The 16,373-nt window shown below is 34.6% G+C and overlaps 1 protein-coding gene across 4 annotated transcripts in view; it reads left to right on the top strand.

Moving 5' to 3' along the window:
- RPGRIP1L (RPGRIP1 like) overlaps positions 1-16,373 on the top strand; it is a 76,782-nt gene that overhangs the window by 3,046 nt on the left and 57,363 nt on the right. For 2 of the 4 annotated variants that reach the window (XM_054840447.1, XM_054840448.1), the window contains 5 exons: positions 1,339-1,430; positions 2,213-2,357; positions 5,463-5,761; positions 8,483-8,582; positions 10,747-10,890. In XM_054840447.1, coding sequence (XP_054696422.1) covers positions 1,346-1,430; positions 2,213-2,357; positions 5,463-5,761; positions 8,483-8,582; positions 10,747-10,890 — 773 coding nt within the window. In that variant the 5' untranslated portion in view covers positions 1,339-1,345. Of the gene's footprint in view, positions 1-1,338; positions 1,431-2,212; positions 2,358-5,462; positions 5,762-8,482; positions 9,685-10,746; positions 10,891-16,373 lie in introns of those variants that run through there. The other 2 variants (XR_008579097.1, XM_054840449.1) reach the window with 2 other exon arrangements.

Here is a 16,373-nt window from a genome sequence, read left to right as displayed (position 1 = left end):
GTGACTGACAGCAGTGAAACTGCAACCTTATTGCTAATCTCCAAGTGTAGGTCAGGGTAGGCATTTCAACAGTCATGACAAGCAAATGTTTGTTCCACATGAAAGTAAAATGTGTTCAGGTTGTTTTAAACAGTGAAAACTGGAAATAATCCTTTATCCTAAATTTTAATGATGAAAAACCAAAAGATTGAAAGCAAGATTGATTTATTGGAAACTAAGCTTCCATTAATCCTTTTAATTCCTTTTGGACAAAGCCATAAGGAGACTTGCTTATGATAGAAGACTTTACTGGTAGAAGAAAGGCATATCTTTAGTAGGAGTTTTGGTTATGATAGAATTAACAGATACTTCATAGAATGTCTGTGGGTTATACTGTGTCACTTTTATCCTCTGATGCAGGTTTTTAGTAACATCACTGTTAATTTCCCAATGCTTTTCTAGATATTTTTGGATTCACTAAGGTTTTATGTCACCTTAAGGGTGTAACAATAGGGGGGAAAAAGGCTGTCGGAAGAACTTCATGTCTCTCTTTTCATGCTATTTCAGCCTTACTTGACTCTATGGCCAACATCTGATTTTCTGCATTGGAAGAGAAGAAAGTAACAGTAGTTGTTAACAAGTATTGTCACATATTACACTGAAACAAACGTACTATTTTCTTACATTAATACTTTACTAATCTCAGTTTGTCATGTAGTGAAGCTTTCTGTTGCCTCGAGAAATAAATGTGTTTGGATTTATGAGAATCAGTCATAGAAGAGTCTCTTAGAAAGTAATTTCTCTTATGACAATGATTGAAAGAAGACTAAGAGAGTGGTAGGCAACACTGAAATGACTTCAGAACCCCTAGCATCTCTGTTTCAAAGAGTCCCATTCAGAATGTGGAAGATGGCATTACTCATCTACCAGTTGGTGCCTTAAGCTTTGATCTGTCTTAAAATGAACGAACAAACAAACAATTAAAAAAACAAAGTCCCCCATGTCCCCCTCCCACATGCACTTAGAAATATGGCCTTAGCCCAAAGACTGCTGAGGACAGCAGAACTAGAACTTAAAAATGCTAATTCTACATACATTAAATAAAATTTGAGCTATTGCATAACAAGCCATATTTTGTGCACAGATTAAAACTGGCATAATGTTAAACTTGAAAGTTTAGATTATCCTCTGAGCAATACAATTGAGGCAGGAGCATTTACAGTAATGTATGAGTCTGCCATTTGAGTGAATCTGCCATTACTTTTTCCTTCATTTTATACGATGTATTGTAGTTCATTCTAGTCTCACAGTTTAAGTTACAGCTGCAGAAGAATTTCATTTGAATTTTGTTATCCGTAGATAAGCCATGTCTGTTCCAGCTGATGAAACTGTGGGGGACCTGCCTGTGAGAGATGTAGGTCTAACTCTAGCAGGAACTGGAGGATTACAAGGTTTGTACCAGCTGCTATTTATTACAGTCACAGACTTTGATCAGTGGCTTCTTTACTTTCTTTCTAAAAATGTTTCTGACATTCCCACTCACAAAATTAAGTTCAAATACCATTGAAAATCTGGGTTAAATTCTGAAAGATACTATGACCCATTGTGTGTTCATGTTGCTTGTTACAAGAGGGGAGGTGCTGTGCGATGGTAGAAACTGGAAATCTCATTGAGCTATAACATTCATCCTTCCAGAAGAAAAGAGGACTTTTTTGCTGTATTGAGGACAAGGCAAGACCCATTTAACAAAATGGGAACCAAAAGTACTATGCAATTCTGGTATGTTACTCAGCTGCTATTAGAATGGAACTACTGGGCTTAGTCTTGTATCTGAGTAAATTTACAGAATTGTTAGTTAATGTTTTCAAGGTTCAAGAGAGTATGTTAACTTTCAAAAAAGATTAGAAAGCATGTCCGTGATAATGACCATCTTGTTTAAGTACTGTGTTTGACAGTACTTGTGACTTGCTAAACTATTTCCTTTGTGTTGCCTAGTAGGTAATCAGTTTGGTGTATCATTTGAATTACTTTTTTTTAATCTGTAAGAGGGAGGAAAAAGGAAGTAATTAATCTGCCAATAAATCTGAAAAAATAATCAACAGAATCATACAAGTGTAAAATATCAAATTACTTGAAAGCTTTTTTTCTTTCAGTATTTCAAAATGAGTTAGATTTCGGGTTACATGTTGCCAAATGTATTGAAGGTAATGTAAAGTTGTCTTGGTTTGGGTAGAATCATCAACTACACAGAATGTAAAAGCTCGACAAGCTGTATCACGAATCAGCCGAGAGGAACTGGAAGACAGATTTCTTCGTTTACGTGATGAGAACATCTTACTCAAACAGCATGCAAATAAGCAAGAGGAGAAAATTAAAAGGTGTGGGGTTTAATGTTTTTATTTCAGCTCCCAATAACATTTTTGCCCTTTACAGTATTATCAACAAATTAAAACTCATCCAGATTTCTCTGAGATCACTTTTTAAAGCAGTAGCAAAAATCACTCATTGGAATTCACTTTTGTATTGATTTCTGGTTGCCTCTGTGGTATGTGGGATATTTTTTCAGTGGACAGTATTAGATCTCCATGTAGAGAGGTACACCGCCATCCACCACTTTGGAGTTAATACTTTGGGTTCATAGCTATGCTGTCTGAGTACAAATATAACAGGTGTTCTGGGAACTAACAAAGAGGCTATAAAAGCCTAATTATTCATCAGGAATTATGCCCTACAGTCAAAATGGCCTGTACCGAGAGATTCTGCCCCTCTTTTTGTCCTTCTCTGTCTTCCAAGAAGTTGACTAGCATCTAACTTCTTATCATCGTTAACCCTAAAATATCTTTATAATTATGATGACCTCTCCTTTATTCAGAGTAATAGATAACTTCATTGAAGAAGTCCCAAGTAGCATGGGAAGCACAGTACATAGTGTACCCAAACATATGCAAGCAACTTTAGACTTATTATTAAACTTAGTGCTCTGCTGGCAAACCAATCTGGACTCAGCAGAACTGTTCATGGTATTACTATATTCCAGAAGGGCTAATTAATCCCAAACTCCATGTTCACATTGTGCTGCACTTAAGCTAATAAAATCTTGCTGCATCTAAGCTAGCTTCTGGTCAGAAACTAACCAATTCATGAAAGGGCATCTTGCCTCTCTAGATGGGACTGTTTTATACTTTTCTGAAGTCCAAAACATTCTTTTCTTTTGACTTGGTATTCACTGAGTCAGGATCAAATTGACCAGCATGACATAACTTCCATCTTTTCTGTCAGGCTACTGTCAAATACAAGATGGTGGAACGAATTAATTGTTTCCTTATTCCAAAAGGCATTTACTGTGTTTCTGTTAGATGATAGAATCACAGAATGGTTTGGGTTGGACTTAAAGACCATCTAGTTCCAACCCCCTGCCATGGGCAGGGACACCTTCCACTAGACCAGGTTGCCCAAAGCCCCATCCAACCTGGCCTTGAACACATCCACAGCCCCTCTGGGCAACCTGTTCCAGTGCCTCACTACCCTTGCACTAAAGGATTTCTTCCTAATATCTAATCTAAATCTCCCCTCCTTCAGCTTAAGGCCATTACCCCTTGTCCTATCACTCCATGCCCTTGTAAACAGTGCCTCTCCAACTTTGTTGTAGGCCTTTTTAGGTACTGGAAGGTGCTATAAGGTCTCCCTGGAGAGAGATCTCTTCTCTGGACTTAACACCCCCAACTCTCAGCCTGTCTTCATAGGAGAGGTGCTCCAGCTCTCTGATCATCTTTGTGGCTCTCCTCTGGACTCACTCCAACAGGTCCATGTCTGTCTTGTACTGGGGACCCCAGAGCTGGATGCATTACTCCAGGTGGGGTCTCACGAGAGCAGAGTAGAAGGGCAGAATGCCCTCCCTCGGCCTGCTGGTCACACTGCTTTTGATGCAGCCCAGGATCCGGTTGGCTTTCTGGGCTGCAAGCGCACACTGCTGGCTCGTGTTGAGCTTCTCGTCCACCAACACCCCCAAGTCGTCCTCAGGGCTGCTCTCAATCCATTCTCCGCCCAGCCTGTACTTGTGCTTGAGATTGCCCCGACTCATGTGCAGGACCTTGCACTTGGCCTTATTGAACTTGGCCTTATCAAACGCACTCATCGTTCACGTAGGTAAAATTAGACAGAATGTCCAAATTGGAGTACCTAAATTAATATTTTAAGGTACAGAAAATATATAATATGGTGTTTGTCTAGATTGCCAGAGAAAAATCTTAATTCCCCAAGGTAAATTTCTTTCTCAGCATCCTTCATGCCAAAACCCTTGTAACTAAAAGTTTGGAATGAATTTGCAGTAGAAGTACATTTAAAAAAAAAACCAAATAAACAAAAAAAAAACCTGCTTACGGGCAAGTAACATTCTGTGACATCCTAAAGTTATTATAGGTTTTTTTTTTTGTTTCACTTTTGTTCTTTTAAGTAGAAGCTTCTGTCCGTAAGTATACAAAAATAAAACAAGCCCCTTTAAACAAATGAAGTGTGTCTTTATTTTCAGGTTTTTTTTCTGGGCCTGCAAAAATAGATTCCCTGTAAACTAGATACAGGTCTTGAAGATGTGCGACCAATTTTGTAAAGTCTTGAACTTGTCTCTCTCATCAAAGCCACCTTTTCTTTCTTTATATGCCAAGTTTTTTCTATTCACTGCTGGGTATGTTTTCTGTTCTTGTATATTACATCACCTCCATGTGCCCTCTCTGCCTTTTGTTCTAGCTTACCAATGTTTATCAAAACTAAAGGAAATCAAAGGTACAACTCTTGAGATGCCAAAAGCAAAATTTGTATCCTTTTAAAGATAGATGAAAACCATACCCTCTGTATCTAATTATATTTTTCAGCTAACCGTTCCTTCTCTGAAGAGCATTGATAATATTTACCAAGTATAAAATTGAGTATGGTAATTAGATCTATTAAGTCTCTTTTTCCAGAGTACCTTCTTCAATATTTCCACCTATATATTTTAGCCACTTTAGAACCGAAATATGTATTTAAATCCTAAAATACTAGAAATTATATATCATTGGTATGTTGCATATTATTAGCATTCTTTCAATAGTTGAATGTTTCATGGAATTGTAGCTTTTATAGTTTGCCCCACCACATCCCAAATCTGTAACTTTATTTAACAGCATGCAGAGGTTCCTATATAAGGTCATGCGTTAAAAATTACATTTAAGCAGCATATGGAGTAAATATGTGTCCTCCCTTTACTAACCTTAAATGATAAGCCTTAGGAAACTGTTATTTGTCAGTGCTATAAAGCAGATTGCTGCACAGTGGTTTCAATTATCTTCAAAGAGTTCTTCACAGGCAGTAATAGTTATATCAAAACCTGAAATTTATTATTCAGGTTCTATGCTGAAGTCTTCACAGTGATTATGTTCCTTTCAACAGAATGCTTTTTATGCTGACTTTTCACATTCTTTTTCATCTTTTTTTATTATTTTCCCCAGAATGGCCACCAAGTTAATACGGCTTGTTAATGATAAAAAAAGGTCTGAACAGGTTGGTGGCGGCCCCAAGCGGCTGGGTCAGGCTGTGGAGCTGGAAGAAATGATTGAGCATTTGCAAGAGAGAGTTCGTGAGCTTGAGAAACAAAACGAGAGTCTCCGCAGCAAACTCATTTCAACTAAGCAGCAGCTCCAGATTCAAGGGCATAGGCCTTGTCCGTACAGCAATGTTCAATCTCGTATTAACACTGGTCTCAAAAAAGTGAGTGAGGCTGCTGGCACGCCGGAGCACGCAAAGAAAGGTATAATTCACCTTTATTAAAAATAGTGGTTTATATAGGTACTCTTTTTCTGTTCATCAGTGCAAAGTAGTACCTGTAGGCAGAAAGATTGTTCTTCCCCCTTTTTCTTGTATTTATTTATAGAAGTCATGGTAACTTGTTTGCCTTTGAAGTCCTTATTTTGAGAATTCACAGTGGTAGGGGTAAAACAAAAGTACAGATTTGAAAATAAAGTAAGTCTCAATCAAGTTTTCTAATAGTTAAAGTCATGGGACTTTCTTAGTATAACTTCTCTACATGTTAAAGGCTTATAAAAATAGTATATGAAAAAGTTTAGCATTACCATGTTATAACAAAGTTTTACATCTGTAGTTTGTTTGCACATGTTTTTCCTTTTTTAATTTCAAGATTTGTTCTAGTCTCTTGATACATGTGTGCACAACACTGCAGACTTGAAAAAATCCATTACATGTGTGGCATTTCGAAAGCAAATACCACAATGCAGCTTTCTTTAATGATGCTTTTTACTGTCAAGACTTACTGAATGCAGTCTCACTCTGTCCTTTATTTATGGTAGCTACATTTGGAAATTACGCTTTAAAATCTTTCTATTTTCATATGAACATTTGTAGAAGTAGTTGTACTCAGTTAACTTATATACTGTACAGATAATGTGTTTAAAAAAAAAGAAAAAAGAGACAGCTATGTTGGCCCTGATTCAAAACTGAGTCAGCAGAATTGTCATCTTAACTTCTACAAGCTATGGATCAGGCGGATGGCCAGTTATATTGTGTTTTTTCTCCATCTCACCCTCCCACCATTCTTTATTTTGGTTACATTGGTTAATCAGGTATATGAAAACAGAAACAATTCTCATGTTTTTAGACATGCAATAAAAAGCAATTGGCTCTACCACTTTGCTCCTTTAATTTGAATATAGTGCAAGCTTTGACATTCAAAATACACCTACATTTTCACACTTTGTCATGAATTAGGCAGTTTTATTCCCCAAATAAATTTTTTGTTTATTTGTTTTAACAATGCAAAAATAGGGTAGAAATATAATAAATTTATTCATGCCCAGTTCTAGCAGAGAGAAAAGGACAACTTGGTTCAAGGATTAAAGATCAAATGTTGATATGGCATGCTGTGAAGACTTCTCTTGGCATAAGGACAGATCCAGATCAAAGATGTCCTGTGCAGAACTAGGATTGGGGCCATGTTGATTGAGGCAGTGGCTCTTAAACTGAAGAGAACATGAGAAAGAAGGAAAGAAAGAAGGAAAGAAAGAAGGAAAGGGGGGGACACCCCCATCTGCTTCAGATAATAACGTTCAGAAATTTCACAGAAATTCTAGTGTGCCTATCTCAGTTCTAAGACCTTGTCCAAACTAGAAGGGATTCTGATAATTTGAGTGCTATGAATACGCACTTTTTTGAGCACACTTTTCTGGGGTGAAGACTATAATTAAAAATCTAGTAACCTATACTAGACATATTGAGGGTATGTGCCTCCTGTCTTTAAAAACTGCGGGATTCTTCGATTGCTCTGTGGAACCATGAGGGTGAATCTCAAAACATTTTTAGTGCAGATCAGAAAATATTCAGAGCAATTCTCCAAAAATAAAATGAGTGCCTGGAAAAATTCAGGAGAGCTCAGCTGTCTCCAGGGTATGAAGAGGCAAGAAGAATCCACAAATAGTAAATATACCTTACTGTATCTGCTTTGTGTTTGGCTGGCTTACAAATACTGCAGCAAGTTGATCCAAAAGCTGTGGTCAAGTATGAATGTTCACTAAATACTCACTGGTTTCTCTCGTTACTTTATTGAGTACAACCATCTAAGATATGTCACGATTTGAACAAAATTAAATAAAAAATGTATACTCTAGGCATGTATATACACATACGTATATACCACAATTACTAATACCTTAAAATAACACTTAAAGATCAAAATTCAAAATATATAAATAAATCAAGTTAACTCAAGTTAACTTGGCACAAATGCAAAATAGGTAAATTTTTTCAGTCATTTTGTCAACCTGCTGGTATTGTTGTACCTTGAACCTAAGTGACTCAGTTTTTGGGACTGAGGGATGGCAGCCTTACTGCTGTATTTGAAATTTAATGCATAGTTTGGTCCCGCCTCCAAACTTCATTAATTTCTTCTTGCTGAAGAAAGAGAAAAAGGAGAAAGATTTGGAGAAACCATTACTATTACTCCTGAACTAACAATTCTTCCTTAAGTAATTTTGCAGTTTTCTTCTTTGCCAGGGACTTAGTATGCTTCTAAAGAACATAAGGAAATTATTTGCACTGCTGCTAAATATGGTCCTGTAGTTGCTTGTTTAGATAAATGACACTCATGATTTTGTAAAGAAAGTGCTATCAGAGAAAGAATTATTACAAGTCCATGTTCCTGTTTAATAGTATTGATGATGATGATCTTTGAAGACATCATCTCTGTTCTCTGCCTTTAATAGGAAAATCTTCTAAGAAAAACATTTCAGGACACATTTTTAACACTTCTCTTGAATAGTGCATGCTGTATTGCCCATAGTTCAAATTTTACAGCAGTTATGTTGTAGATACTCTCATTATCTCTTTCCATGTGAATTTTATATAAAAATACCTTTTATGGTATCTGTATGTGAGTTGTGTTTGTACTGTATAGAGATTATTGTTTTGTTAAATGCTTTTTCATTCAGCATGACAAAAATTTATTTATCTTTGTTTTCAGGAATGAGATTTCAGGATTTAGAAGTGAGATCACCTAACCCTGTGCTCTCAAGATATGGACAGAGTCTGCTCGAGGATCCAAGGGCTGAAATAAAAAATTTGTATGATTTTCATATTTCTTAATTTTTGTCATTATAATTGTTGAAACTTGTTGTTTTCTTGAAGGAAAAAAAATACATTTTTCAGAAGTTTTTACTTCAGAAAATAAAGTAAAATTGTTGGATCTGACAACAGTAACACTGGTAACAATGCAGAAGTGTTTTATGATAAGGAAAACATAAGATCGGGAATTTAGAATGCAAAATGTAGGCAAATAAGAATTTGACTGGAAGTTACGATGGATCTTCAGTGGTGAACCTCTGTTTTTGCTAGGATGCAATGGTGCCTAGCTTACTACTGGACAAAACTGAAAAAAGCAGAAAAAAAAATCTTAGCTGCAAAGTTATTACCAACATAACTCCTAAAATGTGTAGGATAATCCATGCATGTGGTGACTGCATTGAATGTCTTACGTTGATGCATTTAAGCTTCCTTTCTAGAGGTGGTCAGGTTTTATGGATAAGTTGCAAAAAGTGCAGTATAAGATAGTAATGCAAAATTATTTTCATTCACTTTACCTTTTGAAAGTTGGTTGTAGTCCAGTTGCACGTTTTAACTGAAACTGGAGATCAGGAAGCTCTTGATAACATCCTTAATGTAGAGACTGCATGAGAACAGAGAGGTGTTATATAGGGTGGAGAAAAAGTAGTTAGCATCTAACTTAAAGATATTGAGGTCTGATTAGAAAATTTTTCTTCCCCAAAGTATATCAGAACCTATGGTGCTTTTAAGACATCTGGTTTTCTAAAAGCTGCATTCAGTATGTGTGTTTCCGTAATTATTTACCTAAATCAGATTTACTGCAATATCTATAAATGCTAAATTTTCACTAAATGGGCAAGCTATGTATGCAAATATATGAATTAATGTGCAGTTATGCATTTTGTGCTTGAAGTTTTGTAAACACAAAGATTTAGTGGGATCATAGGAAATAATTTTACAGGAATAATCTTGTGAATTATTTTAATAAACAAATTTAAATTATTTAACAGTGTTTAAATTGCACTCTTGCTAGCATCCTGTCTGAATTTAACCCTTGCTGAACAGTTACAATTTTTTTAATAATTTGCATTATAATAGAGTGTCGTTACAAAAAAAAGAAAACCTTTAGTAATTTTATAGTGATGAGCCTAGAAAGGCCATTTCTGCTATACCTATCACTATTGAAGATGAGGAAAATAATAGCTATTTATTAAGACTGCCGTGAAATTTGATGTTCACGACAGCTTTTCTCCTAAGACTGATCAAAAACGCTGTGTTATAATGCAGAAAACATTTAAATTGCATTTATTTCAGAGATTTCAATTTTTACAAAGGTGAAAAAAATAACCACAGTTGGTCAGAATGGTGCACTTGGGTACAAAAGGAAACACCTGGCCAAAACACTCAAGGTACTTTTAAGCCTACAATAGGTATATGAAGTAATGAAGAACCATAGCTTATGCATCAAAAGTTCTAGAGTGGGAAAAATTGTGGATAAATCATTGTTTATTCTTATTAGAAAAAATGTTATTGGAAAAGATATCTGAGATTAACTTGTCAAGAAAATCAAAATCGCAAAGTTGTGGCCTACTAAAAATATTTGGACTCTGATCTCTATAGTTATCTGCCGTTCTTTTTTTAATTGCATTTACTGGATGAATTCCACTGTTAAAGACACATCATCTGATTTTTTTTTTGTGTGTGTGTAAAGTTACCCAACTCAGAATGAAAGCTTATCCATCCATTGAAGATCTCATAGTCTTTTGATATCTAGTAATGATGTTTTTCTTTTCAGAAAACACTTGGTACTAATGGATTAGGAGGAGGGTACGTTTAATATAGAGTGTAAGAAACCATAAACGATGTTTTCAGCTAGGTTCTGCTAAACATTATTCAGTCCACATAAACATTTATTTTAAGATTATTATGTTGTTTGTGTTGTGTTTGATAATGTGTTTGAATTATTTATCTATTTATTGTACTATTTACATCTTTTCATGTGGTGACCTCTAATTATTTTCATAGTAAGTTGAACTTTTAAACCTCTGTTGTGATGTATATCATTGAGAAATACAAATTTTGCTGAACACTCTTAAAATTTTTGCTTTCTTGAGTATTCATTTAATTTTTTTCTTTTATTAAATACTTACCTGGTTTTGGAACATAAGATGCTTGTACTTGCAGAGAGACTGTGATTGAGTCTCAAAGGGAACACATTGAGGAACTAGAACATGCCAGAGAGGTACTTGTGAGTCAGCTAAGAAGGAAAGAAAAGGAAATTGAAGAATCCATCCTACGGCTGAAACAGCAAGAAACAACAAGCCAAAGGTATTGTGAAAAATAGAAATCTCCATGGTGGAAGCATTAGAAGAGCTATGTCATATTGTTGATATATATCTGTGAAACTTACTTGTTCTGTTAAGAAATGTGTGCTTTATTAATTTTTTCCCTTTGGTGAAACTAAGTCATAAAATGTTTTACCAAATAGCCATGGATAATTCTAAGCAAGGAGATTGTTTATTTGTGAAACAACATAATAACCTATTTTCATAACAAAGAGGTTCATAATTACCATTTTAGAGAATTCATTTCCAGCTGATTCAGATTCAATTGAAGTTCAACTCATTAAATTTTAATCATCTATTGTTTCTTCAATATAATTCTTAGAAAATTTTAGATATAGGTTCATAGTGGATAATTTAATGTTCTTTAATACTCGTGGATAATTTGGAGTCTACAAATAGTAGAAAAATAATGGCCCTATAAGGATAGATTAGCGAATTTTTGAAGGAATGCATTATAGTGGAAACAAAGCTTATGAAGGAAGATGGTACAGTGAAAACAAACATGTTTGCGGAATGTGTTTCACAGTAAAGCCTCTATTAGTTTAATCTCTTTCTCCTTCTTTCTTCTTTCACTTTTGCAAAAATATATGCAAAATTATATAACTTTACATATATTTCCCTTTTTTGACTGTTTCCATTTCAGCCTGTTACTTTTAATTGTATTAAGGATCTAATATGGCAGGATCCTGCATTCCTTACTCATTTGATTTCAATGAAAGTTCTACTTTGATGAGAAATATGTGGTCAATTCTTTAACTGCCTTTCAAGAGAGGGACCCCGTTATTATGTGTGAGCACTCTTTTGTGCATCAGTGGTGCTACATAAATAATACATTATAATGTTTGCTATTAAATTATTCACAGAGTCATAAGTCTCCCCTGTTCAGAGTTTCCTTTATATAGTTTAAATAGGTTAAAGAAGTTGTTATCATAAATAATTTCTCAGGCTGTGCCTACAGTGAATTCAGGAAATATTTAAAAGATTTTTTCATTATTTGAAAATAATCTGATGCAAATCTCAAAGAACTCCTGTGCTTCATTTTTCTATAGATAAACAGTGTTAAGTACAGCAGTCAGAAACGGAACATAACATCTAAATTCGATGTCAGCTACCATGTTTCTGTGAAAATTTTAAGCATTTTTAAAGTAAAGATACACTTCAAATTCAGCTAAAAAATTCTTAAAGAAAGTCAGACTGTAAAAAGTAGTGCATTCATGTTCATGTTCTGTTCAGTTCTGGAATTATTTCCTTTATAGTCTCTTTCTTGTTCGAAACTGGATAAAAGATATATTAAGTGTTTAAGAGTTACTGTGTTTGGCTGAAGACACTGGGAAAGAAATTGAAAAATGTCCACTACTGCATATCTAGAACAGTGTGATTATTACAATCACACTATAATTTTGCCACTAGAATACTTTATGGAGGGCTATTAATCCCCCTGTTTTTCCAGTTGCTTTTTTTTTTTTTTTTTTTTTAAGTGCTGAATGAACCAGAGCCAGAACTTAAAGGGATACTATTCTCTCTAGGTTTAACTTAGACAAACTATCTTTAGCAGATTTTCATTAGCTTGCTTTCTTGGAAGTTTGTAACTGCTATCTAAAATAGTCTGTATTAATTGTTTTACTACACAAATAGATTTATAGGTTCTATGTAATTCTTATTTTTAATCTTCCTTGCATCAGCAGAGAAGAAACTGTTAATACAGGAATATTGGAGGGAAAATTGAAAATTTGGGTGACAGAGTCATCTTATTTCATCTTTGTAGCTTATGTCTTTGAATTTTGGTACAACTGGCAGCTTTTTCTTGTGTTTTTTAAGAATACACTTGGCTGTCATCTAGTTATGTTACTACCAAAAGACAGTTAACCTGTTGAAATTATTTAGGAACTGTATGGTGCCAAAAGGACATAATAAATGTGCTTCCACCAATCTTCATGTTGTAGTACCATTTGATCATGGCCTGGTGTTAACACAATTAGGTTACTTTCAACCTTTAAGAAAACATTCTTTATTCTACTACATGATTTAGAAATTCTTGTGATTGAAATAACTGTGGCTGCTTCACTACTTGGAAACTACAGTTAATAATCATCACTCCATCAGCAGTAGGAAGGGAGCTACTAGTTATCCTGAGTCCTATACCCACAAGAAATCCAGTTACGTTTTCAAGTTGCCTTTGCAGCTTCACTAGTTTCTGTATAACAACACATGGGCTACATAACAGAGCTGAGTTCATGTGTACTCCTCGAGATGCTTGTTGTAACATGGCTGCAATCAATGTATTTTTTTTCGCTATTTCATTAGAGATTGTTTGGGCATTGTTTCAGGAATATATAATTCTGACATAATTCTAATATAAGGGAGAAACTTGACCTGTGGATTGTTAGACTAAACACATTTTCTTAAGTACAAAATTTAACTGCATTTAGCTTGACTGGTTTTAATTTAAAGATGGCCAAAACCATAATAACATCATGGTTTGATGTCTATGGTACACGGTGTGCAAGTTAAAACATTAAGTCTAAACAATCACATTTTGCAACTTCAAATAACTTAATTGCTTATCATACTTTCCAAAAACATTTTTAAAGCCACCCCAAAATGCATTTATGAAACAGGTACTTGGTTTTTGCCCATGTTTATGGGGTTTGTTTGTGTTTTGGTTGTTTTTTAATTAAAAAGCTTATTTGCCAGCCAGTTTTTAATTCCTTTGGCCTTTTTTTGCTGCAACATGACTTTGGAATTAGACCTATTAAATGTGTGGATTTTTGGACAGGAGTATCATATCTGACACACTCATGACTTCTGTGTTTGCATTATAGCATTGCAGACCTAGATTAAAATGTGGAACATGTTAGTCACAATGCATTATCTAAAAGGTTTTGAGAGACTACAGCATGTGTACGAATTTGCTAAATCATGTCTAGTATAAAAAAAAAAAAAAAAACCAACCAACCTTATATTTACATTTCCATATCTGATTTTTTCATTTTTAACCAGTTTCCCTAAAGATCATGGCTTTTTAAAAATTTGTAGATAGCTCTTTAGCTAGGCAAACAAATATAGAATTTTATATTGGTATTTAAATAATATTAATAACTTACATGCTACAGCATGCAATGTTAATGTTTGGCTTATTGCTAATATACTATCAATTACAACATAAAGGTGCTACTAGAAGGCAAACATTGTTGAGGGGGGTTTTTTCCCTTTATATTTGATTTCCTATAAGGAATAAGAGGTAAAGGAAAGAACATAATGTGTATCAGAATATAAACCTGTTAATTCCTGAGCATTGTAAAATGAGAAGAGTACTGCACATTGATGTCCTATTCTTTACTTCTCTGCTTGGGAATCTATACATATATCTTGGCCATTGATGCATTTGTGATTGAGAGCTATTAGCCCAGAAAGCTTTTGTTTATTTTGCCAGAGGATAAGTGATCCTGAGACGTATGGTGGTGATATTTTTTTACTCGCTTGTTTTTCTTGTTCTGAATGTGAATGGGGAAAGTTTGTGAGCCATGGGTTCAGTTGATAACAATATTCAGGACTCTCTAAGTCTCAGTATTGTATCCATGTCCTGCTCATATGGAAGTAAAGACAAGATGCAAGGGATGTGGTTTAATTAGACCTCAATTTTATTAGCTTAGCCATCTGGGATTTACTGGCATAAATTTGTACAGTGCAGGTCAAGATCCTTTCTTTAATCATTTCCTTCTGGTGCAGGTTGCTATCAGACCCCCGTTCCCACACAGCTGGTCCCCAGCCTGTTATTGGGACCCCACTCTATATGCTTTTAATCCAAATGATAAGAGGTCTGGAAAAGAGAATGTCTCTTTGGTGTGCTTTAGACATTAACCCCAAACATAATTCTTAGTTTTTTAAAGAGTCACTTTCTCCTAACTTCATTTCCAATTTCAGACTTTTTAATCCAGCTTTAAGATGAGGTTTAGAGTGGAAGGATAGAGTTCGTGTTCCTTATTTCTGCATGCTAAACCTTAATCAGTATGCCCATTAATTTAGGGTACTGCCTCAAAAAGGGATATTATTCCTTTTATTGTTCTAACTTCTGCTCCAGGTCTACCTCCATGTCTTCAGGTTCTGTGGCAGAATTTTTTGCTTTTTTTGGCAATAGAGACAGTATTGAATGAGCTATCTTAGTACAGCTTTATTCTTATACATTATTTTGTTATTCTTTGAGCAAAATATTATCTATGTAAGTGAAATGTAGCATTGGCTTTTCCATCAAATCTGTATATAACCCCCATTTTTGAGTTATATCAGAATACCTGGGCAGATGTTCTGGGAGCAGAATACATCAGCTGCCTGGGAGGGAGGAAGCTGTGTAGATAATAAATTTCTATTCTATCCTATCCTACTCTTTTGAGACTTCATTTATTGAAAAATGAATCTTCCCAACAGAATCTTCCTCAATTGACTTTGGCTTGCCCACAAAATCTGAAATTATTTTGTTCTTTAACAGCAAACTCCTTGTCAGGTACCTAGATGCATTGGACATTTCTTAGCCATATTTTATTTAAATAAATAAATAAAATATTGTGGAAGTACTGTAGAGAAATAATTTTATTGCTTTAGTCTATAATGAGAGCTGAGATTGTGACTGATGTAATGCACTAATAAGAAATTAATGGCACGTGCTTTCTGTAGCTAGAAACTTCATGAGAGAAATTCTCTTAAAATTGTAAGAATTGATCACAATAAAAAGTAATTTTTCACTTCAGAATTTGAATAATTTACTTCATAATATCAGTACCTTAAACCTGTTTAAATCAAGTGTTCTTTCATTCATTGTTGAAAAAATAGTTCATGTTGATTGTCAGGAGCCATGGGGTTTACATCTGTACATCATAAATTTCACTATCGTCTGCTCCTTTTTCTACTTAAAAAGAAAAAAAAAACAACCCTGCTTAAAAAAAAAAAGGCCCCCTGTTTAAAAAAGAAGGAAGAAAAAAAAAAAGAAAAAGAAAAAGCCTTTGAAGGCATCAGAGCCTTTTGTTTGATGTGTGGAACAAGATTAATAAAAACGTGCCACTACATTAGGTTTTAAATAGCTAGCATGAGACAGTGCTGCTGTCTATACTCACCACAACTTTAATTTATGTAGATAACATGTTTTAGACACATGATAGTCTTAGCATTGCATTAGGGCTGTTACTTGTGGAACATCTCAGGTTTGTGAGTGTGTTTATCTTCTGTGTAAGGACAATTAACTGGGCAATGCCAAAACACAATAGGCTTTGATATTTTACAGAATAAAAGGAAAGTATTTCACGTACTCAGCTGGTTTACAGATGTGTAAGCTTTGTAATCCATTTTCTTGCTCCAGCATGGCATTATGACAATTCCTCCAATATGTCTAAAATAGATAAATATTGGAAGAGAAATTACCTTTTCAAATGCTAAAGATTTATTCTGATTTTATCATATTTTATATTAATACAG

This window comes from Grus americana, chromosome 13 (assembly GCF_028858705.1).
Source record: "Grus americana isolate bGruAme1 chromosome 13, bGruAme1.mat, whole genome shotgun sequence".
NCBI classification, from domain to species: Eukaryota; Metazoa; Chordata; class Aves; order Gruiformes; family Gruidae; genus Grus; species Grus americana.
This window is presented reverse-complemented; position numbering and strand designations above follow the sequence as displayed.